We start from the raw sequence: 23,358 nt of genomic DNA, 5'->3' as shown, positions 1-23,358 counted from the left end.
TGCATCGACTTCTTAAAATGTACTTCAATCAGTCTAATACCACAACATCCAGTGTTAACATTGGTACCATCACAACCTATTGCTACCAATGTGCTTGCATCAATCTCATTTTTATCTAAAAATTCCACAATCTTATTAGTTAAATTTAATGATGTTCCTTCTGATGTTTCATTATGTTCCAGGTATTGCGAATCAGGTTCTTTTATTAACATAATGTGCTCTTCTGTTTCTGTTACTGGATGAAATGTGTCACCTTTCATAATTTGATTTCTGGTTTTGTCTTTTCGCCCATTGAAATACAACCCTTCAACTTTTTTTATTGCATCAGTTAGTCAACTTTTCCTATTTTTCTGTCTTTCTCGACGAATTTTGCTTGGATCAATTACCACAGACGAATCTTGTTCATTAATAATACCAAAATCAACCAGAACAGCTGACGCTATTGCTGCAGCTGAACGATCCGATACTCCCCATCTATTACATTCACGAGCTAATACTGGCAGCGGGTGTCGCATTTGAGAGTTTGTTTTTGGCGAACATGTATCAGCTTTAGTGGCACTGTTATAGGTTCAGTTTCTTCGTCATCTGAATTTTCCAACATAACTAAATCAGAAGCATCATCACATTCATCAGAACTGTAATATTGTTGCAAAACACAACTTCCAGCACTCGGGCTGGTTGCACACTAAAGATTCAACATTCTTGATGCATCTGTATGTTTTCTCTTCAGTTTCCGTTCTTGTTGTTTTGTTGTTTTAATGTCAACATTGCCTATCATCATTTTTCTTTCATTTCGTTGATCGACAAGGAATACTCTTTCATTGATTGGAACTTTACAAGTCTTTTCACAGGTGCACGTTGACAGATCTTTACACTTACACGCTGCAATATCAAACATACGATCCGAGTCTTTCTTGAATAATTCAATTTTATGCTGATAATTTGAATCATTGGATCTTTGTTTATAAGGTTTCATTAGTGTCCTGAATTTGTCATGATAATCTTTTATTTTCGCCACTATTTGCTGAGGTGATAAAACCGGTATTAATCCTCTGTGCCAAATTTGCACAAGATCTTCACATACTTTGTTGGAAGTTACATTAACTGTTGCTTCTGTGAGGAGGGAGAACTAAAATAAAAACAACAATCAATAAAAAATATACACAAGATTATTCACTAACTCTTCACATAAATAAGTGATAAAACGTTAGAAGAAAAGTTTAATACAACCGTGGAAAAACGTAAACACGAAGACGCGTAAATAATAAAGCGATAATAAGAAAAGCTAAAAACAACGATCGGAAAAGACACATACAAGATAGCTCGTCCACTCTTCACATAAATAAATGATAAAGCAAAAAGAATTAAGTTAAAAACAACAACTGGAAAAGACGTAAACGTGGAGACTCGTAAACGAGAAAGCGACAATTAGAAAAGTCAAAAACAACGATCAGAAAAGACTTACACACGATGATTCACCTATCACGTAAGTAGACAATAAAACGGAAAGAAGAAAAGTTAAAAAAAACTGAGAAAAGACGTAAAGTTGAAGACTCATCAACCTGCCATACAAATAAATGAAAAGATATCGCAACGGGAAAACAAGCAAAAACTATAAAAGCTCAAAAAAAGAGAGTCTTACAGAGAGATTATTGGAGAAGGATTAGAGTTAGTTGAGAGAATTAGAGATAGAGAGATCGTCTCTTTAGAAGAAGAGATTTAAAAGAGAATTTTAAGAAAAAAAGAGTTTTTAAGAGATTTAAAGAGGATTTTAAAGAAGAGAAAGAATTTTGTGATAAGAAGAGTATTTTGATGAATAAGCAGTTTAATAAGCAGTTGAATAAAAGAAGAAAAGAAGAAGATTTTAATATTGATTGCTGGAGAATAAGCAGAAGATTTAATTAAAGAAGAGATATTTGTAATAAAAGAAGATATAAAAGAAAGAGGAGTAATTGAAATAAACAGTATTGAACACTGCAAGAAGCGTAACAGAATATTATTTGTATTATATAAAAGTTATAACAGTAAGAGTGCTACCATTACATATTAATAGAACATTTGTTGAGGTTTATTATATTATAGAATATACTGAGGACGGCGATTATAAGTTTAGACCTTTTAGATTAAACCTTGTCCATTCCTAACCAAACTATTCCCAAACCTTGCCCTTACCTAACCAAGTACTCCCCAGACCATCAACCTCGTTCCCAACCTCCATATACCTAATCCAAAAAAACCCTAAACCCAAACTTCCCCTTCCCCTTACCTTCGTTAGCTAAACTAAATAATAAACTACACGTTAAACAAAAATTAAATTAAATAGCTAAAAAAAAAAAAAAGAAAACGCCACCCTCACACTTCTTTCGCTTGTCCATCAGTCAGTTCTTGTCGCACTAACATAAAGTGTTTAATAATATCCCCGTATGTTGGTAAAAAAAGGCTTGAGGCACCTCAGGACGAAACAATAGACAAAAAATATTTTTACCCAACATTTATGATAACCATTCACAACTTTCCAACACCCAGGCTTGGGTGTTGGAAAGTTGTGATTATATGCATTATATGCATGCATTATATGGTTATTTTTTTTAAAAAAAATTTGGCATTTAAGAAATAATTTATGTTATGGCGAAATTGCTCATAGTTATTGTCAGATAACTATATGCACTTTTTTCTCTCAAGTAGTTCATTTGTTTTTTTTTAAATAGAAATAAGTAAATGGTTTCTGTTTTTTTTATTTTAAAAATAACTGTATTTAACATTTTAATGTATCATGGGACCCAAAAAGAATATGCGTGTATTTCGTGATGTTGCAAAAAAATATCCAGCATTAAACTTTACATTGCCTTCACAAATAGACATCATAGACTTTAGAAATGGACATATACTGTTTAAATTCGTAAGCAATTATGAATTACAAAAAATCACTATCGAACATGTTAATAAGCTTTATGACTTCAAGATTTTTAGAAGTCATTTAAATTTCTTGTTGAGGAATCAAAAAAATTGGACTTGCAATTTTTTAAGAGATTCTAAACATTTTGTTGACTTTAGCAATAAGCTTTTCTAGTGCCAAATAACATTATTGTCAGCAACACAATTATTACAGTCAACCTTAAATTCAAGTAACACTATTTCATCTTTGTCAGTTAACTTATCTCCTAAACATATAAGTATTTTATATTTAAGACCATGGTTATCCAGATTAAGAGCTGACAAGTTGTCTCCTAGAAAAAAAGTCTTAAAAAGGCAGTTAATTATTTTTACCAAAACGCAAAATCATAGAGAGGTTGTAAAGGTGTTAAAGGATAAGGTTAAGGCAAGACCAAGATTTAAACAATGAGACTACTGCTCGCAAATGCGAAACAATCAGAAGTTTGACGAATAAATTAAAAGTCCAACGTTTAAACTCACAGTTGAATAAGCTTTAAATTGCAAATTTTCATTTAAAAAAACAGCTGGAATTTGCCGAAACAAATCTGTTGTATGAAGAAACCATCTTACGCCAACAAATTGCTGAAAAGAATGTGGAGATTTATGCCCTGCAGAATGATGTTCTTATGTTACACGAGAAGGTAGAAAAAAATGCTCTGTATTACTTCAGAATGCTGAGTTAGTGTTCTCAACAAAAATATTGACACTTGATTTTGATGCTACAACCCAGAAGGTAGCTTATGTAAATACTGTGCACTTAACAATTAAATCTTCATGTATGGTTGTAGCCATTGACCAACTTGCTGTAGTTACAGCTGATGACTATATCAGTCATTACAAATTCTGTGGATAATCTTGCTAAGTTGTATAGTGACTTTTACAAGAAACAATATAATGAGGTACAAAACGCTATTATTGGAAACATAGCTGACATAAAGAGTGGCAGAATGGCAGTGAACTATACAACAATAATAAAGTTAAAGACTTTTTGGCAGAAATTATTAAATGAACTGAACTGTCAACTTCATCCCTTAGACACAATGACCACTGTTTGCAAGTCATCACTTAAAGCCTTGGAAACTTCAAAAAGCAAGTTTTTTTGTGGAGATTGCTAGGCAGCAAACATTATTGTTCAGCTCAATAAACTCCGTTACAAGGACATTAAAGGTAAATAATTATAAAACATTTATCATATTTTTACTTTAATATAGCTTTGTTGGTAAAATTATGATTTTGAATAATGTTCTAAATATAAAAAATTTGTTGAGTAGCATACTTGTTTCAAATATGAAAACACGTTCCTTGCATGGCGCACTCGCTTTGTGATCTTTTTAGACAGTCATCCCAGCAAGCACACAACGTTGAAACAACGTTGAAAAAACGTTGATCAACGTTGATCAACGTTATTTCAACGTTGTTTCAACGTTGTGTGCTTGCTGGGATGGCATGGATTTGACAACTTGACCAATATGTTAGGAAATACAGAAGTTTTATCTTAAAAGCCACATATTTACCTTAAATCAGAAAAATACCGTTAATGTCATTACTCGAACAAAACTCTATTGTGATATAGTAAATTGTGATGAAAAGTACTTTCAAACAATTATCACATGTCGTTTTAAAGATACCAGCGCCACTTTTGGTCAAAATGCAGTGTTGTCATTGCTTGGATTGTCCAAAACAGTCCGTAATGCAATTCTTAAAATGAAAGTAACGGATGATGTGAGGTAAAAGTTTTTAGTTGATATCAATCTTTTTCGTGTTTATAAAAATATTTCAAAACGCAGATTATTGAAAATAGTGATTTATAGTAAAACCTATTGATCTAAGTATGATAAGAATGTACCAAAATAACATCAAAGCAAATAGATCAAATAATGGTATATGATAGAATTATACAAAATTTGCATAATAAAACACATAAAAAGAAATTTAAAGAGTACGTATGTGAGAAAATGTTGAAATTTTAAAACAAAACAATATCATTTACATAAATATATGCCTCTAATTTTGAATTTTTTAAAAATATTAAAATTATCTCTGTTTGTATTTAAAAAGTTATGAGATTTTTAAGTTGTGATTTTTTATATATGGAGAAGCTATGAAAAGTTGGACTCAAGTTATTAATTTTTTTTGCAAAAAAATGTATATTCATCTAAATTTTTGTCTTTTAACTAAAAGATTATATATCAAAATAAAGTTAAGAGTATATTAAACAAATATTTAGTTATAAATGTAAAACTGAATATATAATTAAAAAATTTAAAACTAAATATAAAGTTTTATATGTAAAAACAAAATAATAAAAAAAACATTAAACTCTATTATTTTAAAATTTTATGGATAAAAGTGTTCTGTTTAAAGATGTTCATGCCATCATGAGATCACCATTTATAATATCAAAAACAAGTTGAACTTTTGAAATATCATAGTCTATTGTATCATTATAATCTTCTTCCTTGTTCCAATAAGCAACAACATGTATCCTGTATCTTTTTCTTAATTTTTTCAGTTTTCCCATTGTATATAACCTTTTTTTCATCTTCATACCAAATATGGCATATATTTCTGCCTATGGCAGTTCCAGACATGACATCCAAAATATCATTAAAATTTGCTTCACTAATGTCTGGAAACTTGTTTCCAAAAGTTTCAACACTTATATCTAATATTTTTAATTATTTTTTTTTCTATCTTTTTCCTTTCTTTTGTATCTGTTTTTTGCCTTTTTTGCTCTGCTCTGTGTGTCATCTCCTTATCCACTTCAGACATCTTTAAGACTCTCTTTTTTTGTTGCAAAATTTATGGCCCACTCCATCACAGACTCTTTAACATATGGCCCACTCCATCACAGACTCTTTAATCGTTTAATTAGTTGATGATATTGTTTTTTTCTGGCACACAGTCTTGATGATAGGTAACAAAGAGTTGTATTAGGTGCAAATTTTTGTGCTGCACTAAACATTCCCATCATTTCCTCAGCATCCATATTGTGTAGCTTTACAGATTCAGTCTCAAATTCCATTTGTTCTGTGAGCTTCATACTAAAGTATTTCTTATATTGCCTATTGATTGCTTCAGATATAGCAGTCAAGCAAACAGAAATCTTTTTTTTTATATTGTCATCTTTAGGGTAGAATTCAATTAGAGCCTTCCTGACAAGATCTTTTTTATCAAAGTTTTCATCAAAAAAATTTTGTGATATTGAAAAGATTTTTAACAGGTTTTTTAGACATTAGTCAACCGTATCAATTACTCTTTTAATAATAACAATACCAGCCAAATAATAGACTGAACAGTAGACCAATCAGCTTGTATATTTAATAAAACAAAATTTAATAATCTGTACAAAGTTTTGAAGCGAAATAAGAAAATAAGTGTTGCACAAATCGGAATTCAATAAAACTACCATGTGATATGGAAATTTTATATATGCGAACTCAGGGTAACAACGCTTCAAATTTTCAAATTCACAAAAATACCTTGGGTGCTTGAGGAAACCTAAACTTAATATACCCACATCAGATTTACTTCAAATTTTGAGGATATATAGTTTAACAAATGTTTTAAAAGAACCTTTGAATTCAAGAAGGACCCTTGCTTATTTTAGGAGCAGTGATTCATAGAAAAACATCAAAGATTTAAAATGTAAAATTATACTATATTTTATTTACAAAAATAACCATGAAATAAATCGAATTGTAGGTTTACTCTTTTTTTAAATAAACACAAAATTTCATTTCATTTAGCTCCAAAATAGAGGTGCAGCCAGTTTTGGCCTAATTCAACTGTTTGCTTAATGAAAAAAATGTGGACCAATTTTTAGAACACTTTTTTTACGGCAAAAAACGCATATTCTCACATCCCTATAAATAGTTAAAAGCGATATTATGGAGCAAAAGTAAAATAATTTATTATAAAAAATTTATATGAATCAATGTATTTAACTTGCATAGATGTTTATGTTTATAAGTAAAAAGTTAAGAGCAAAGTTAACTTAAGGCTGAGATGATCGCTATAGTGAACTGTTTTAAAGATTTTTAAAATATTCTAAGTTATAAGCTTAGTATAGTAAATAATAATGAATTTACTGTAAATTTTAGTATGTTTTAACTTTTTTTTAATCAAGCTTTTTGTTGCTGTTGGTACAAAATTAGATTGTTTTATACAATATTGTAATAAACTGGTTAATAGTTAAAGTTACATGATAATCCATGCAAAAATTGTAGTTTTCCACATTAAAATCTACAGTGGATTGTAAGCATAGGCAGAGTACTGAGTTTGCATCCAAATGGCTCAGTTAAATGCTGCTAAGCATGAGCCTATATTTTGAATGCTTCTTTTTCTCGATTAAAATTAAATTCTAAATAAAGTTTTTCAGTTGATAACAGAGTCAGTAATGCTTTTATGCTTCATTGTGCAAAAAAGCATTACTGTTTGATAATAATAGCATAATGTTAATAATAGCAAAAATAATGGACTTATTATGTAAATTAATTGTTACTTATTTCATATAAGTTTAACAACATTTTTCCAAATTGTTTTAGTGAATTCAGCATTTCGAAGCCAAAGTTTACCATCATACGTGAGATTTATGATAAGGATTGTAATACATCAGATTTTCTAGAAGAACAGTTGGAGAAAGCACTTGAGTCAAAAATCCAGCATATTATTATTGAGCCTGTATCTATTGGTGATGAGACATCTAAATGGATTCAAGTTGGCAATTTTCTCCACAAATCGTCTGTTTTAACTGGGATTGGGTTTCTCATTACTCCGTTTGTAGTTTCTGTTAGATTTCAACCTTACATTTTTATTCCGCTATCAAGTGTTAATCTCCTTTGCACAACATTGTATGATCTTAGTTGGCAGTTTGACCCATGCTGTAAATACCAGATTGAATTAAATCCAAGAAAAATCCAACAGTTACAGTCACAAACTCTTTCATGCACCACACCAGTGATATTGGTGTATAGGGATGACAAATATAGGAAAAGACTACACAATTTTTTTTCGTGTTGCATCATAGCAACAATTAGCTGGAAGTTGTACAGAATGTTAAAAAATTAGTTAATGCTGTATGTTTAGAGTTGTTTTTTAAAATTTAACACTGTGTGATCAGTTTAAAAATAGTTCAACTTAATTGGTTTTCTCTTCAAGAACTCATGATTGTATCATTCATTACTGCAAAACTAAAGTTTCCATATTTTCCTTCACTTTTAAACAACACTTTTACACTCAACTTCTTATATGTCAAATTCCAAGTTTAGAAAAGTTCTGTAGGCAAATAAAAAAACCAGCAAATCAATTTCATACTAATGATCCATAACACAAAACAGAGATAAACAGGGTTTATAAGCAATTAAATGCTACATCAATTATTTATAACATAAACCTGAGTGGGTCAAGTTCTATTTCACTAATTTCAACATCCAAACATATCTGAATTATGAATCAAAGTTCAGAACTGCGAAAAAATATATCAGTATTTTGATGGAACATTAAGTCATTATTACTTTTTTACAGTAGAGAAATGTTTTTTTTTTCCGTGGTTTTTTTGTATAAGCACATTTTCAAAGTTAACTGGCATCAAACTTCATTGAACTTATTTTTTTTTCTTCCCACAATGGTTGCATGTCTTTAATTTCATAAGAAATTTAATTGATCTTTCGGTCTTACAAGTTGTGATAAGTATCAAAGTTTGGTGAAAGGTTGGTGAAAGGTTAAAAAAGAAAGCAAGGTTGGTGAAAGGTTTGTAAAGGGTTGAAAAAGAAAGGTTGGTGAAAGTTGTGTCAAAAAATACTTTTTCTTGTGGTTTCGGTGTGTCGAAAAATACTTCTTTTTGGTTTTGAACTTCTGATAAGAGATTTTCTGAAGAAGTTTTTATATCCATTCACTCATCCATTCACAGCGTGGCAAAACAGGTTTGTTTGATTTCAATAAAGGTTTTCCACATTTTTTTTTTTAAGGGAAGTTAAATATCAAATCGGATGAGCCAAAAAAGTCAAAAAGGGCATCTAAAAGGCACTAAAAGTCCTACCTACAATTTTACTATAAAAATAAAGTGTTTTCTAAACTTAGACTTATCAAATGCAAAATTGTTTTTATATTTTTTGGCATTAAGTAAATTTTTTGTGACATTACTTGCTAATCAAATATAAGATAGTAAATACTTGCTGAAAAGTGATTATGGATGGGAAAAATATGGGGCTGGCGTAACACATAACCTTCTTGTTCTTTGTCTCTATGACCCTGACCCTGCAAAGTTAATTTTGTTTTAATGTAACTTTCCTTTTACTAATCTTACAATTCAAAGTCAAAACCAAATTTTTAGTATTCTTTTAACCAAACTAAATTTCTATGGTTTAAATAAAAGTTAATATTATATATCAATCTGATAAATAAAAGATCATCTAATGTGAACTGTCTAGTTAATGATTTTAAATGAAACTCTGACCACGTTAGGAATCAAACCCACAATCTTCCGATTCGAAGTCGGACTTCTCATCCATTAGGCCACGCAGCCATTATAATCTGTTAGAAAAAGCATAGTTTTAGTTAACTAACTTTTGAATTTAACTTTTAAAATTGTACTTTTAAAATATTTTTTAAGTTGTGGTTACGTAGAGTCGGTGTTTGACCATTTTTGTCCTCCCAATCATTAAAGAAAAGTCTTTTTTTGGGCCCTCTAAAAAAAGGCTAGAGGTCATTATAAACATAATGAGACTGGGCGATCAGGTATACTAAAATGGGAAAACCGGCTTTTACCAAAACTTTTTATGATTTTCTATCAATAGCAAAAACTATAACTGAGAGAAATCCATAACTGCAAATCTCTAGCATTTTAGTTTCTGAGTTACTGGATGTCCAAGCTGAAAATGGACAGAATAAGTGCGGTTTTACCGAAAAAGCTCGCTTTTTACCAATATTACTAAAACAACCCTAGTGTCATCATTTATCATTAAACAGGTAAAGCCACAAGCTTACCAAAAAAAAATATCAAAAAAAAATTGAATCAGAAAGTACTGTGATACAAGAAAAAATTTAAAAAATTAAAGAAATCTCAACTTTCTAAACGAGACCTTTTTCCGCATTTCTCCAGGCTAAATATTAAGTCTGGATCAAATTAAGAATGTATAATAGCAAAGCATCAAAAGAAAATCCTGCGCCAATTCGCACCAGTTGGAAATAAAACGATTTGAAAAATTTCTTTCCTTCTTCTTTAATATTTATTTAATTTCTGAATGATTTTCTATTTACAATTAAAATGATTAATTGTATTTTGTAAGTTTTATTGCTATTTATCTTTTACATGTTAGTGCATATGATTTTTCTAGGTCAATTTCGCTACGGCCAACTTCGTTTTTTTTTATCTGTACTAGAATTAAAACGACGGTGCAACGTTCTTTTTGAAAAGTTGGTCGTAAAATCTTTAAAAAATATTCACCAACAACATTCATTCTGATCTTATCAACCACAAGAAAAAAACGCGAAAAAATTTTGAAAATATTTTATCCATCTAAATATGGGAAAATCGCCCGAAGTAAATTGGGTTTTTTAGTTAGAATTTTGGAAACCTGGGACCTAGAATAACTGCAATTCCGAAGAAATCTTTTTTCACTTTTTAACACCACTATTTTCAAAACTTTGCAAGATTGATTAATTTAAGAAAAAAATTTTTACCTTTTGCAGTTATATTAGAAATTATATAGTTTAATTATCAAAAAAATCTGCATGATTAAATTATTTTGGTGCCCTGGGATATGTGCAACAAAAAATTATGGTTAGGGCTCTACTCTGGCTGTCTACGTAAGAAATCTACATTAAAAGGTTTTAATAACGCAATGAAAATTAGTTCCATTAAAAGGAAGTTAAGCAAACTGGATCACGAGCAAAATAAAATTGGTAAAAATAAGTAAAAATGGTAAAAGAAAAATAGATCACAATTTCCAAACAAGTTTCAAAATTTGTCAAACTTACCAAACGACGAAAAATTTGGTTGTAGAGATGGTTGGTTCCGTAATTTGGTTTTCAAGGATTAGTTATACCGAGCTCTGTAATAATTCGGCCAGCAATATTTAAAATATTAAATAGCCTGGATTTTTATTTTATAAGACTGACTTTTCCCTGGTGGCAAAATTTGTGGCTTGAAGACGTTGGTGGATTATACATTTCTGAACCAGCCTGTTTCTGTAATTTCTGATCTTGTATGTAATGATCTTGTGTCTTGCATCAGTGCTTAGAAGTTTAAGTTCATCTTCAGCGATTTATCTTCTCTTCTTATTTAGCTTCTCTACTTGTGCATCGACATAAGTTGTAAATGTTGGAAAAATAACTTTTTAATTTTGATTGCGTCTGATTGATGGAGACTCACGATACTCACTGTTGAATTGTTTTCAAATATAATTTATGAGGACCTTCAAAAAAATAATCCACAGCAAATTTACCATTCGAGATTCTTGTTAGCAAAATTTTCAACTTTTTTTGCAAAAATTTCTACTTCTCGCGCGTATACCGAAAAGGATTTCGTTATCAAAAAAAATCGTGAATTTTGTTTAGGGCCTCTCATTCAGGGGGAGAGAGTTTTTCATATCGCGACTCTGTTGTCTCCTTACGCTAGTAAATGGTTGAGATTTTTTTCGTAAGCATGATGTTATTGTTATGTTATTAGGCTTGATTCATTGTTCAAAATAATTTTTATTTACGTTGTTAACTTTTTATATGCATTTTGCGTTTATGTTTTCGGAAAATAAGGTCAACTTTTTTTCCAGTTGGCTTTCAATTTGTTTTATAAGTTCATTTAATTGACTTCATAAGCGTTTTCGCTTGTTTAATAAAAGTAGAGTGGCCGGCAAAAATCGATTGCAGGTAAAAAAAGCAGAAGTTAACTACCCCCTCCATCGTTCAATTTAAGCCATTTGTTAATGCTATTTTAAATAGGCATTAGGGACTCCTTCTGAGAGATAACCAAAGGTATTTTTTCATGTTCAGTACAAAAAGTTAAGAGTGTATAATATCTCTATGCTATAAATCAAAGTGTATTTATTGGAAGCTGTAAACCAAAGTAGATTCTGCTCTTTTTAGCATAACCAAACTTTTATTTGTTAAAAAAATTTCTGAAACTCTTCACGCATCGTCAAATTTCTACCATCGACTTATTTATTAGTTTAAGTTTAAAAAAAAAACACATCTTCCATATTTTGAATGCAAGCTCCAGAAAAAAGACCCAAGAGTAAATAACAGGTTAATGACTTCCTTTAAGTTCTTGTGTTTAGGTGCTAAGAATCACACTGATTTGCAAACTCAATCTAAAGTTTAGAAAATTCAGGTTCAATTTTCCCAAAATCTGAAATTTTAGATTCAGAATTTTTGTTTTTTCTAAAGCTGTATTTGTAAAGCTGTATCTTTTTTTTTTTTTTTACAGTAACCAAAGTTGCGGTTTTGGACATTTTCAAAGATGTCCCTTGTGGTTAGAAATAAACAAATATGCAACCATTTCGACACATTCCTGTTTTTTTATTGCTAGATTTTCTGACCATATGTTTTTTGGGGTGCATTTACCCTTATGTTTTCTAAGTTATTTACATCCAGCTAACACTTAAACACACGTCTCTATCCAACGTCGTGCTAGAAATGTTTGTTAATATCAAATTAGTATAAACAATTATTTTCCGAAAACATAAACAATTTTATCAGGATTAACTTTTTATTGTAAGGGAAGATTAAATAAAAGGGAATAGTGCATAAGATAATACTCTTTTAAATTAAATTAGTTTTTTTAAATTTAATGTAATAATTGATAACTTGAGCGCTTTATTAATCAAAATTTCTTTCAAACCACATGTAAATTGAACTTTTCTTATGCTGGAAACTATTTTTGCAGGATAATGTTCATAATAATCGATAAACGATCAGTTGGTTTATCATCGTACTTCTAGTAGTTTCCTAAGATGAAAAGATAATTAATTTGTTCAACTTCGAAGAGTTAAGGTTCAAGATTGATCCGTCATCTGCTATGTTATCAATTAAAAGTCTTCAAAAAGTTGTTGCTTAGAATGTCTAAAAGTAATAATTTGAAGAGAGTAATAATTTGAAACCATGTTGCTTAGAATGTTTAAAAGTAATAATTTAATTCGTACAATTGATTGAGACCCTCTTAAAAGTTAACATCCAAACAGATACAAAAAATATTCGAGAAAGTTTTCTGTAAATTATTTGTAATTTGCTGTTAATTGAATATCGACTGCAATTTACAGTAAATCGAATCTAGAAACTTTTCTTTACAAAATTACAAATAGAAAGATTGATTGTAGAATATCAATTATGCTCATTAACAAAATGATGAAGTTCATTAAGAAAACTAACGCTGCAAAATTAATACCATATCCCGTTCTCGGACACTTACTGTTCTATCTCAGGAGATTAGTTACCTGAGATGGAATGTGATTAGGTGGTTATTTGCGTTTTTTTAAAAACTGTTTTATAAATTTTTGGATTTGACGATCCAGAATTCTTAGCTCTGTAATGTTGATGGACATTTTTTTTTGAGCCTGGTTTTAGAAGTTAAACACGTTAGGTAGGTTCAAATAGCATTCGATCCGTCTAATGCAAACTTCCACTACTTGGAATAAAAGATTACGAACAGTCCTCTAAGCACTACTGTGCAGTCGGGCTTGTAGTTATAGTTCCATTAAATGGACAAATTTCGGTTCATAGATACTAAAGAAATACACGACGCATTGCAGCAACTATATTAACATTCTGCGTAACAGTGATCTACCCACTCTATTAAAATAAATATCTACACAAAAATTTAAAAAATTGAATCGTGAATGGAAAAAAAAAAAAGCACAAAAAAAAAAAATTACAATTAAAAATTAATAACAATAAAATAATCAAATTTACAATTAAAAACAATTTGAAGTTTATAAAACAACAAAATCGTCAAGATCTACCAAACTATAAAAGACAAAACTTAAAAATTAAAAATTGAGCACATACAAAATATCCATATAACAAAAAGGGGACTAAAAATAATTTTACAGCATTTTCACCATTATAAAAATGCATGTCATTACCACACACAAAAAAGGCACACAAAAATTCACAGACGAGCGTAAAGAACGTGCCACAAAAAAAGGATGTCGTGGACCTCATTTCACTTCGAGGTTAAAAGGGTATTAGAGCGAGGAGGGAATGAAAATCAGCAACAGATACAAAAAACCTAATCGAGATCATGTGCTATAAGTTGAAAGTGAGTAAAATTTAACCATGCATTTCAGAGTCCGTAACAAGGGATGGCAAGTTAGGAACTTTAGCTAAAACTTCATTGAACCAATCTTTAATGTTGTTATTTTTCTCGTAGTTAACAATAAAAGGATTTCGCTAAAAATTAAGAACCAAAAAAATATATATCATTTGCTTCGTTTTTTTTTAATTTTTTTTTTCATATTTTTTAGTTACAAAAAAAAAAAAAAAAAAAAAATACGAAAAATTTACCAGTAAATCTCTATATTTTGGGCGTAGTTTGAAATCTTTGGCCATGCTAAATAAAGATTAAATCTTTATACAATAAATTACAAAAAAAACCATAAAGACACATGACATTTAAGCACAAAGATAAGTGAAATTTTATGTAAATGATGATCTAAAATTTTTTGGTCAAAATTACCAGCTGTTGATACAATCGAGACAGTTTTTCGAAAAAGTCTGATGCTCTGAACTAGTCAACTTTGGTGGATCACCATCAATAACTTGTGATAACTGATCAAAGATTGTTGTCCATTTCGGATAAGGAAACTTCCCTATTGCGATTTCAATCTAAAAATGAATTTAAAATTTTACGATTGCTCATTAAATCGACAAAAAAAAACTTCTTAAATAATTCTAATTGGTAAAAGTTGTTTTAAAAAACATTTTTTCAACTTTTTATCAAAATTTAGAAAAGTAAAGAAGTTTAACTGAAGAAGTAAAATTATAGAATAAAATATATGATTTATGTAACTTTCTTTATTTTCTATATTTAATTTCTTTTCTTGAAATTCAAAAGGAGAAAATCCAAATATTACAAATATCATGAAACTTAAGTTCTCTGAAAAAACATATATACATATTGCTACAAAAAAAATTAGATGATATGTTGTGTGTTTATGGCAAACATATTTCTAACTGTGTTCAAAATAATAGTAGTTTAAAAGCATTCAGAAATAATGTATTATCTTGCTTATGCACAAAAAAAAAATAGCAATATGATTCTTGATATTTTAAGACAAATTGATGAAGCCTTAAACGAAAAATAATTGAATAATACAGATTTAGCCAAACATTTTTGTCTTTTCTATTAATAATAGTCATAAAACTACAAAGAAAATAAAAAAAAAAGAATTACTTAATGTTCAACATGTTATGCCTTACAGAGCTTTTTTTCTCTATAAAAAAGGGTATTGAGGCAGGTATTGAAATGAAAACCAAACTTTCTTATTAAAGAAAGTTTTGCTGCATCCCATAAATGGTTAAAATATATTTACAAAAAGCTATAGTAAAAAATATTATTTAAGATTCAAAAGGGTTATATCATAGTAAAACTAATTGCATATAAAACTTTGGTGTATTTGGTTATACAAAAGTTACACCAAAGATATAAACAAACTTTGGTATAAGCAGACAGCTAAATACTTTCATAAACCCTCTTTCATAAATTAACTTTAGAATCAGGTATATTTAAAAAATCAGGTATATTTTTTATTATTGATTTCTCTCTTGTTGAAAACCACAACTTTAATTCCGGCAAACTATATGATTAAGTCTTTTTGGTGTAGTTGCTAAGTTAGTTGCACTTCTAATGTAGTTATATACGATGTAATTTTATTATATATGCATATTACACAAGGTAATTGAATGTGTAAATGATGCAAGATTATTATACATGTAAAAGTATATTATATATATATAAATATTGAAGTAATTTAAAACTATTACAAATGTGATTCAAAGTAATATACTGACATTTAACATTTATTTTTGAAAATTATGAGCTGCAAACCAAACTTTTGGCACAACAAACATTTTAAAAAGTGATAGTATTTAACAGAGCAAAACTCACCAATGACATCCCTAGAGACCAAACATCTGAGCGAACATCATATCCACTTCTTGCTTGTGATGGGTCAATTCTTTCAGGCTATAAAATTATGAGCCTTAAGCATAATATATTACTATATTATGTATAAACTTATTTTATAAGTATTAAACATTGTTTAAAAAAAACTCAATTCTTTTAAGAGAAACTGAAATGGTGAAAAGGAGAAATTATTTACAGTTATAATATATTTAAAAAGAGGCAAAAAGAAATAAACAGACAAAATACTTGCCGCCATATATGGCTGACATCCAGCATCTCTTGTTCTTGCAATTGAATCAACCAGTTGGCCACTTATACCAAAGTCACAAAGCTTAATTTGACCTTCTTTGTCAACCAAAATGTTTGAGGGTTTCACATCTAAAATAAAAACTTTTCTTTTAAATATATATTCTTACACTTTGTTTATTTAATATCATAATTTAAAAAGAATACCGTGTAGTACACTAAACCAAAAAATTAACAACTTGTTTAAAAATTATTTCTGTGATGCTATCTTTTCTAAAGAATATGTATATGCAAAAATACCTCTATATAAATGTAAAATTACCTCTATGTATGATCTCTAAATTTGTTTTTAAGTAATCTAATGCTTTTATTACCTAAAAATTATAATTTCATGTTAAATTACCATTACATAACAACAGGGTGTCCCAAAAGTCAAAATCTGATTTGTTTTGCTTATACCTTTTAAACTAATCACCTTTTTTGAATCTTGTTAACTGAAGATAAACTCAAAAATTTTTTAATTATACTCCACTAAAGTGTGCTGCAATAGTATTGATGCATGCACAAAAGAACAGTTCAATTATTTCAATACAACATGAATTTCAATAACAAATTGACAAAATGCTCTTTTACCACCAACAATTTGGAAATTGGTGGCTCATTTAAAGAAGCAGAGGCAACATACAATAACTTAAGAACAGGAAGACCATGGGCATAGTGTTTATTAGGATATCTAGAGTGCCCAAGAAGATAAAAAGAGAGCAACAGTTAGGGTGACCAAGAACATTAATAAAAAGAGAGTAACAGTTAGGGTTTTCAAGATCATCACTACTCCAAATCTTAGAGTCAGATCTTCATCTATTTCTATACAAGATACAGCTAACTAAAGAAATGATCTTTTAACGACAATCAACACCATCTGGAATACTCCCAAGCAGTTCTTATTCTGTAAAATGAATTCTAGACTTTGCTTCAGAACTGGTTATCAGACAAAGCTCATTTAAAGCTGAATGAAACAGTAAAAAAAAAAAGAAATTGTAGGTTCCAGGAAATTTCAAAGTTAATCAAACTTACCAAGGGCCTTTAACACCATGTAAGGTGCCTTTAACATCATTGTACGGTGCAGTATAATAACCTAGTTCATTGTTGGACAGATTTTTTATGAAAATGAGAAATAATGTAGTCAACAGCGCAAGCTACAGACAAATAATTGAACAAACTTTTGTGCCCAAAATAAATCAATTAGGACCGCAGAATATATGGTTTAAACAGGGCGGTGCCATGGCTCATACTGCTAGAGAAACAATCAATACATTGTGACAGATTTTTCCTGACCACATCAACTGTTTTACCAAATGATTTTGATTGGCCTGCTTGGTCACCAGATTTGTCCTCTGCATAATTTACTGTGGGACTATCTGAAGTCAAAAAGTATATATAAAAAGGCCAGCAACTTTAGATCAGTTAAAATAAAACATCAGAGCCATATCATAGGATTTGCTGCATTCTGTTATGTTGACATTGTGTTATGCTGATATGTTGATGTGTTGATATGTTATTAAGGAGAATGCAAAAAAAGAACCAAAATTTGTCAGTGCTCAAGAGGGACCCATTTTATTAGACATTATTTTCAAAACTTAATTAAAAAAAAAAAAAAAAAAAACACAAGAATTACATTTTCATTATATTAGTAAATAAAATAAAAAGTTATACACAAAACAAAGCAGATAGTGATTTCAGCAACACCCTACATAATAAGTAAATAATTTATTTGCAGTTTCGTACTATAGATAAATATCTTAATTTTCTCTAACTTACACAATATCCTATTTTTCCGATGATTTCTTCAGGAATTTTTTGCTTTAATATTTTATGAACTGCTTTGTATGTTTTCTCCACAGATGTTGTCATCAACTCCATACATATCCAGCAGTCTCCCTAAAAGCAATAACTCATTTAAATGAATAATTATAGAACCATTTTAAATAATACCGTACAGGGTTTGGAAGACTGAGAACCAGAGATCTTTTATGGAGGCCTGGAATTCAGGAGCTTCATATTTTAGCTGGAGGCTTAAAAAGTTTCAGCCTTCTAATATATATATATATATATATATATATATATATATATATATATATATATATATATATATATATATATATATATATCAAACTGCTAAACATATATATATCAATAAAAATAAATATAAATATAAATAAATATATGTAAATATGCATAAATATGCATAAATATAAATATGTATGTATATATGTATGTATGCATGGATGGATGGATGGATGGATGGATGAATGGATGGATGGATGGATGGATGGATGTATGTATGTATGTATGTATGTATGTATGTATGTATGTATGTATGTATGTATGTATGTATGTATGTATGTATGTATGTATGTATGTATGTATGTATGTTTGTATGTATTTATGTATATGTGTATGTATATATTTGATAACTTTTTAAGTCATTTCATTCTTATCTACTTCATTTCTTTCATTCTTTCTTTAAAAAATTGCTACCACATTTTTAGTGTTATAACTATTACAAAACTTACCTCAATAAATATTGCACCATAAAACTGGACAATGTATATACAATCAGTTGTATTCATGATAACTTCAAGCTCTTTCAACAAGTGTTTCTGCTCATCTTTATCAATTGTTGCACGAATCCTCTGGGAAAAAACAAATTTCAATGCTAAAATTGTAAACTGTACATAAAAATTTTTAAAATATTCCATTGCTCATCAGTGATGCATCATTTCAATTAATATTTCACATATTTTAATGAAGTAGGAAACTTGATAAACAGACAAAAAGCATTTTAAAATATTAAACTTTGATTTTCAATTTTAACAATTGAATTTTTCATGAAAAATAAACAATGACATGGTGAAAAAGAATAAAAGTTATTTTAAAATCAAACAAAAGTTTTCAACTTTTAAAAACTTAAGTAACATTAAAATAATTCAAGATGTTTTCTTTTAAAATTTTATTTATTTCATTTCCGATACTTTTTCCAAAATGGTAGAAAAATAATTTCTTTTTACATTAATTATGGAAACAAGTGGTTAATAAAGTTATTAAAAAAGTGGTTAAAAAAGAAGCAGAGATTTAAATAAAATTCTTTTAATTAATTTAATTCTTTTAAAATTAGTAGTTACAGTTTTTTTACTACATCCTGTGGTATTCAGCACCTCTTTGCTTATGTTCTAAATAAACATACAGGGTGGGGCAGTGAAAGTTAAATTTTTGAAATTACATTTTGGAGTGTATATAATAATTTTTGTTTTCTTTTTCAGAGTTAAAGATTGAAAAATTAGTTTCAAAAGCAGTTTTAATGAAAGGATTAACCATGTCCAGTCTAAAAGATAGCAAGCAATAGCAGGCTTGTTTCTTGCAAATTTAGACAATTGCAGAGACTGTTGGGCTGTTAATGAGCACCATCTGGAATATTATAGACCAAATTTATTTGGAGAAGGCTTTAAGACAAAGTTAGGAAATGGAGGCATGAATAAAAAAACAAGATTTTATATTTCTAAAAGCTCTCAAAATCAAAATATTGAAAGATCCTACAGAATCCATGAATAAACAGAGGCTTAAAAAACAGACCATAAGAAGAGCTGCTCATACTGATTTACAGTTTAGCTAATTTGCAAAGACCTCAAAACATCTTGACTGAAGGTACAAAAAAAACAAAAAATCTTAATTACCTTAAGTTGTATGGACCAATCTTAAAAAAAATTTTATGAAGAAAAAGTTTACTAATGATGTGGTTTTAACCCATCACAATCATCAGTAAATTGCTAAGTCTTTTGACTTTTTTAAAAAAGTTTTAAAAGTTTAAACTTCTGATGTGAAAAAGATGCCTCACCATTTTTTTAAACCTGCTGAAAAAAAAAAGTGGGAGGTGAAGTTTATTATTAGTTTCTATGGTACAAAGTTATGCCATAGCTAAAGGTAAACTTAATGGGCCAAAAAATTTTGGCCCATTAAGTTTAAGAAATTTTGTAAAGACAACTTTTGACCAAAACATTTCGGCCAAAAGTTGTTTTTACAAAATTTCTGCACTTTTTTTTTTGCTGTATGAGGCAGAGTCCTATCCTGGGTACAAAGATAGTACCCAGGATGGAGCACTTGAGCAACAGAACCTCACATCCTAAGTCAATCATCTCAAAAAAGTATTTAGATTAAAGTGGGATAAATTAGAGACTATTTTAAACAGCTGCAATGCCTTTAGACACCATATGCAGGCTATAATAGACAACACAAACAGCCATATTGAATAAAATGTTTCTTAATTACTCTAAAACATTTGTTAAAGTTGTATTAAATAGTTATATATAAAAAAAAAACTATTAAGTATACTGTTTTTAATTTTCTAAGTTTTATTCCCCCCACTTTGTAAATTAACATCTTGTTGATATATGTTAATTTATCTTAATAGTTATTCAATCAGGTTTACAAACTTAACAAAATCAAAAAAAAATAAAACAATTTTCAAGAAATTTATAAAGAAATATTTAAGATAAAATTTTTTTAATAAATAAATGCTTGAAATAAAAATAAAAAAATTTTGAGTTTATTAAAAGAATAAGATATTAACATTAAAAAATAACAACAATAGTATATAGCTAGAAAAACTAAGATTAAATAGGCCTAAAAGATTAAATAAAGTTAAAACCTTGACAGCCATTTCAGTTTTACTTTCTCTGTGTCTCATCTTGTTTACAGTGCCAAAGTTACCACGACCAATTTCACCAAGATCAATTAGATCTGCAGCAGAATACTTATATACCTAAAACAACCAATAATCAATAAAACCACAACTTACATAGCTAATTTGAATAAACATTACATACTTGAAAAATTATTACATACTTGAATAATTATCACATATCTGAGTAATTATAACATTTCCAGTTTATTATTTGATTGATAGTATTGTTAAAAAAGCAAAACCACATAATAATATCACCTCATCTTTTATAGTGAGAGTTCCAGAAGAACCTTGTAAAAGATGCACTCTAAAAAAATAATCAATAAAGTTTAGTATTTGTTTACATTTTTTGCCGAGCCTGCACAATTTCTCTTACATTATTTTTATATTGTAATATTTTTATTGTATTATTTCTTATATTTGAATATTATTTTTAGGAAGTTTGATTTTATATTTATTTGTTTGTTTTTGCAAAATCTTTTATAAATATTTTCAAAGTTGTGCACATGTAACTAAAAAATTAACTACTAAACTTTGATAGGTACATAGTGTTGAAAGTATGCCTCTGACTAATTTAGTGGATTGTTACACAAAAGTAGTTTTTAATTGTTTCTAGTAGTTACTAGCAGTTTCTGTTGCAAAAAGTTTCTTTCTAACTGGTATAATGTCTTGGAGATTTTTTTTCACTAAAAAAGTACTTTTAAAAAACTGCTTTTCAAGTCAAAGCATTGTTAAATAAAATAAAAAAAAAAAAAAAAGAATCATCCTTATTTACATATTTAACTCTATTTACTGTTAAATAATATAGCCTGTATTGGGTTGTAAATAAAACATATAATATTTTCAAGGGCAAAAGTTAAGGAGGAGGTAATGAAGCTTAAAACTATAATGTTATTACAGTAACCCTAAAGGAAAAAAGTTCGGAGGGGAGGGGGATATCTTCCTGAGCTTCTGCTTTCAGGATTACTCAAGATATTAAATTTCTTTACAATGATACTTGATTGTAATTAATGATTTGTAATAAATTTACAAATGATTTTAAACTTTACCCCCCCCCCCCCCCCCATATATCCCCATTTTAAACGCCTGATTAGATAAGATTGAGCACAGAGTTTCTTCTTTTCATTTTTCAGTTTTGACTTAAAATTTATTTTATTAGTACTCACTTTGTATATTTGCAGTTAATTTAGGTGAGAAGTTTTTTTTTTTTTTTTTCTAATTTAAAAAATAATTGAAAAACTTTTTAAAACTTTATTTTGATAAAGAGTGTTTTCAATGTCACTACATCAATGGTGTTTCTCATTAAACTCCAATTACAAACTTTTTTTAGAAAAAACTTAAAGAATTTTAAATGTCTGACAAACTATATTTATGCTGGATATCAAATCCAAAATATTTTAAGTACTCTGAGGATCTTAGACACCTTTTTTTAAACTATGATGTCAAATTTCCATAATTGAGTGAGCATTAAAACTAAAACAAAAATTGAGAAAAAAAGAGCAAATTAAGATTCTTACGCATTATGTGAACAATGCTGGTGCTGAAGTGGCACAGCAGGTAACTTTGGTTTACTCTGCGTAAAATTTAAACACATTGAACTGCGATCTAGCCTCAGATCATTGAGAGACAATCCCAAGCGACCAACAGAGCCTAAAAACATCATGATCTGTGAATCATTAAAATTTTAATTAGAAAAAAATGGTTGTTTATAATTTAATTATCTTTTTCATCTCAAGTACTTTAAAATTTTATTTATTGAATACTTAAGAACTTTATATATATATATATATATATATATATATATATATATATATATATATATATATATATATATATATATATATATATATATATATATATATATATATATATATATATATATATATATAATATTCACCACATATAAACAGAAAATGCTTACCTGATGACATGCTTCAAATCTGGAACTGCTTTTCTTTAAGCTTTAATTTATATTTCATTACCAACTTTTGTACATTCAAATTATAACTATATCCACTAAATACATAATATAACATGCATATAATATTTTGCTAAAAGTAGTTTCCATCCAAAATAAAAGTATATAAAACACCAGTCTTATAAACATATATAAACCTCTAGCTACATTTCATACAATAGTTATATAAAACATCGTCACACATGTCCTTTAAGTTGAATTATCAAAAATAAAAGTTATTTTCTTTATAATGAAGAAATGTTTAGTTTGCTATAAATAATAGAAACAACAGCATTTCATATTTCACCTGCGGAGTAATGGGAATACCCTCGAATATCTATAAATATCTTATACGACTATTGC

At 28.6% G+C, this 23,358-nt stretch overlaps 2 protein-coding genes and 2 pseudogenes across 2 annotated transcripts; 2 read left to right on the top strand and 2 right to left on the bottom strand.

The window, feature by feature from the left end:
* Nucleotides 1–349: 349 nt before the first annotated feature.
* On the bottom strand, nucleotides 350–2,572 carry LOC149878109 (uncharacterized; annotated as a pseudogene).
* Nucleotides 2,573–2,773: 201 nt separating this feature from the next.
* LOC149878108 (uncharacterized) lies at nucleotides 2,774–4,109 on the top strand (annotated as a pseudogene).
* Nucleotides 4,110–4,595: 486 nt separating this feature from the next.
* LOC145193091 (transmembrane protein 11, mitochondrial-like) lies at nucleotides 4,596–8,072 on the top strand. Its single transcript, XM_090073131.1, has 2 exons — nucleotides 4,596–4,661; nucleotides 7,482–8,072. The coding sequence occupies exons 1-2, from the start codon at nucleotides 4,639–4,641 to the stop codon at nucleotides 8,002–8,004; spliced, it is 546 nt and encodes a 181-aa protein (XP_089929257.1). The 5' UTR covers nucleotides 4,596–4,638; the 3' UTR covers nucleotides 8,005–8,072.
* Nucleotides 8,073–13,673: 5,601 nt separating this feature from the next.
* On the bottom strand, nucleotides 13,674–23,077 carry LOC149878107 (dual specificity mitogen-activated protein kinase kinase 4-like). Its single transcript, XM_090073138.1, has 12 exons — nucleotides 22,960–23,077; nucleotides 22,556–22,688; nucleotides 21,297–21,345; nucleotides 21,003–21,116; nucleotides 18,874–18,993; nucleotides 18,119–18,238; nucleotides 16,623–16,674; nucleotides 16,305–16,432; nucleotides 16,037–16,114; nucleotides 14,606–14,754; nucleotides 14,434–14,479; nucleotides 13,674–14,319 (listed from the first exon to the last, which is right to left on the bottom strand). The coding sequence occupies exons 1-12, from the start codon at nucleotides 22,967–22,969 to the stop codon at nucleotides 14,200–14,202; spliced, it is 1,119 nt and encodes a 372-aa protein (XP_089929264.1). The 5' UTR covers nucleotides 22,970–23,077; the 3' UTR covers nucleotides 13,674–14,199.
* Nucleotides 23,078–23,358: the final 281 nt, after the last annotated feature.

Source organism: Hydra viridissima, unplaced genomic scaffold (genome assembly GCF_058129835.1).
Source record: "Hydra viridissima isolate aposymbiotic clone 2 unplaced genomic scaffold, HvirCarnegie_v1 scaffold_15, whole genome shotgun sequence".
Taxonomy (NCBI): Eukaryota; Metazoa; Cnidaria; class Hydrozoa; order Anthoathecata; family Hydridae; genus Hydra; species Hydra viridissima.
The sequence above is the reverse complement of the archived record's forward strand: the minus strand, read 5'-3'. Positions and strand labels throughout refer to the sequence as shown.

What these genes read in the sequence shown, in the direction of transcription:
- LOC145193091 (XM_090073131.1), top strand. Translation starts at nt 4,639, where the DNA reads ATGAAAGTAACGGATGATGTGAG. An exon ending in AAAGTAACGGATGATGTGAG is followed by an intron (nt 4,662 to 7,481) that starts GTAAAAGTTTTT and finishes AAATTGTTTTAG; the next exon opens with TGAATTCAGCATTTCGAAGC.
- LOC149878107 (XM_090073138.1), bottom strand. An exon ending in TCGGAAAAATAGGATATTGT is followed by an intron (nt 16,675 to 18,118) that starts GTAAGTTAGAGA and finishes TATAATTTTTAG; the next exon opens with GTAATAAAAGCATTAGATTA. An exon ending in TTTAGAGATCATACATAGAG is followed by an intron (nt 16,433 to 16,622) that starts GTAATTTTACAT and finishes TTTTTATTTTAG; the next exon opens with ATGTGAAACCCTCAAACATT.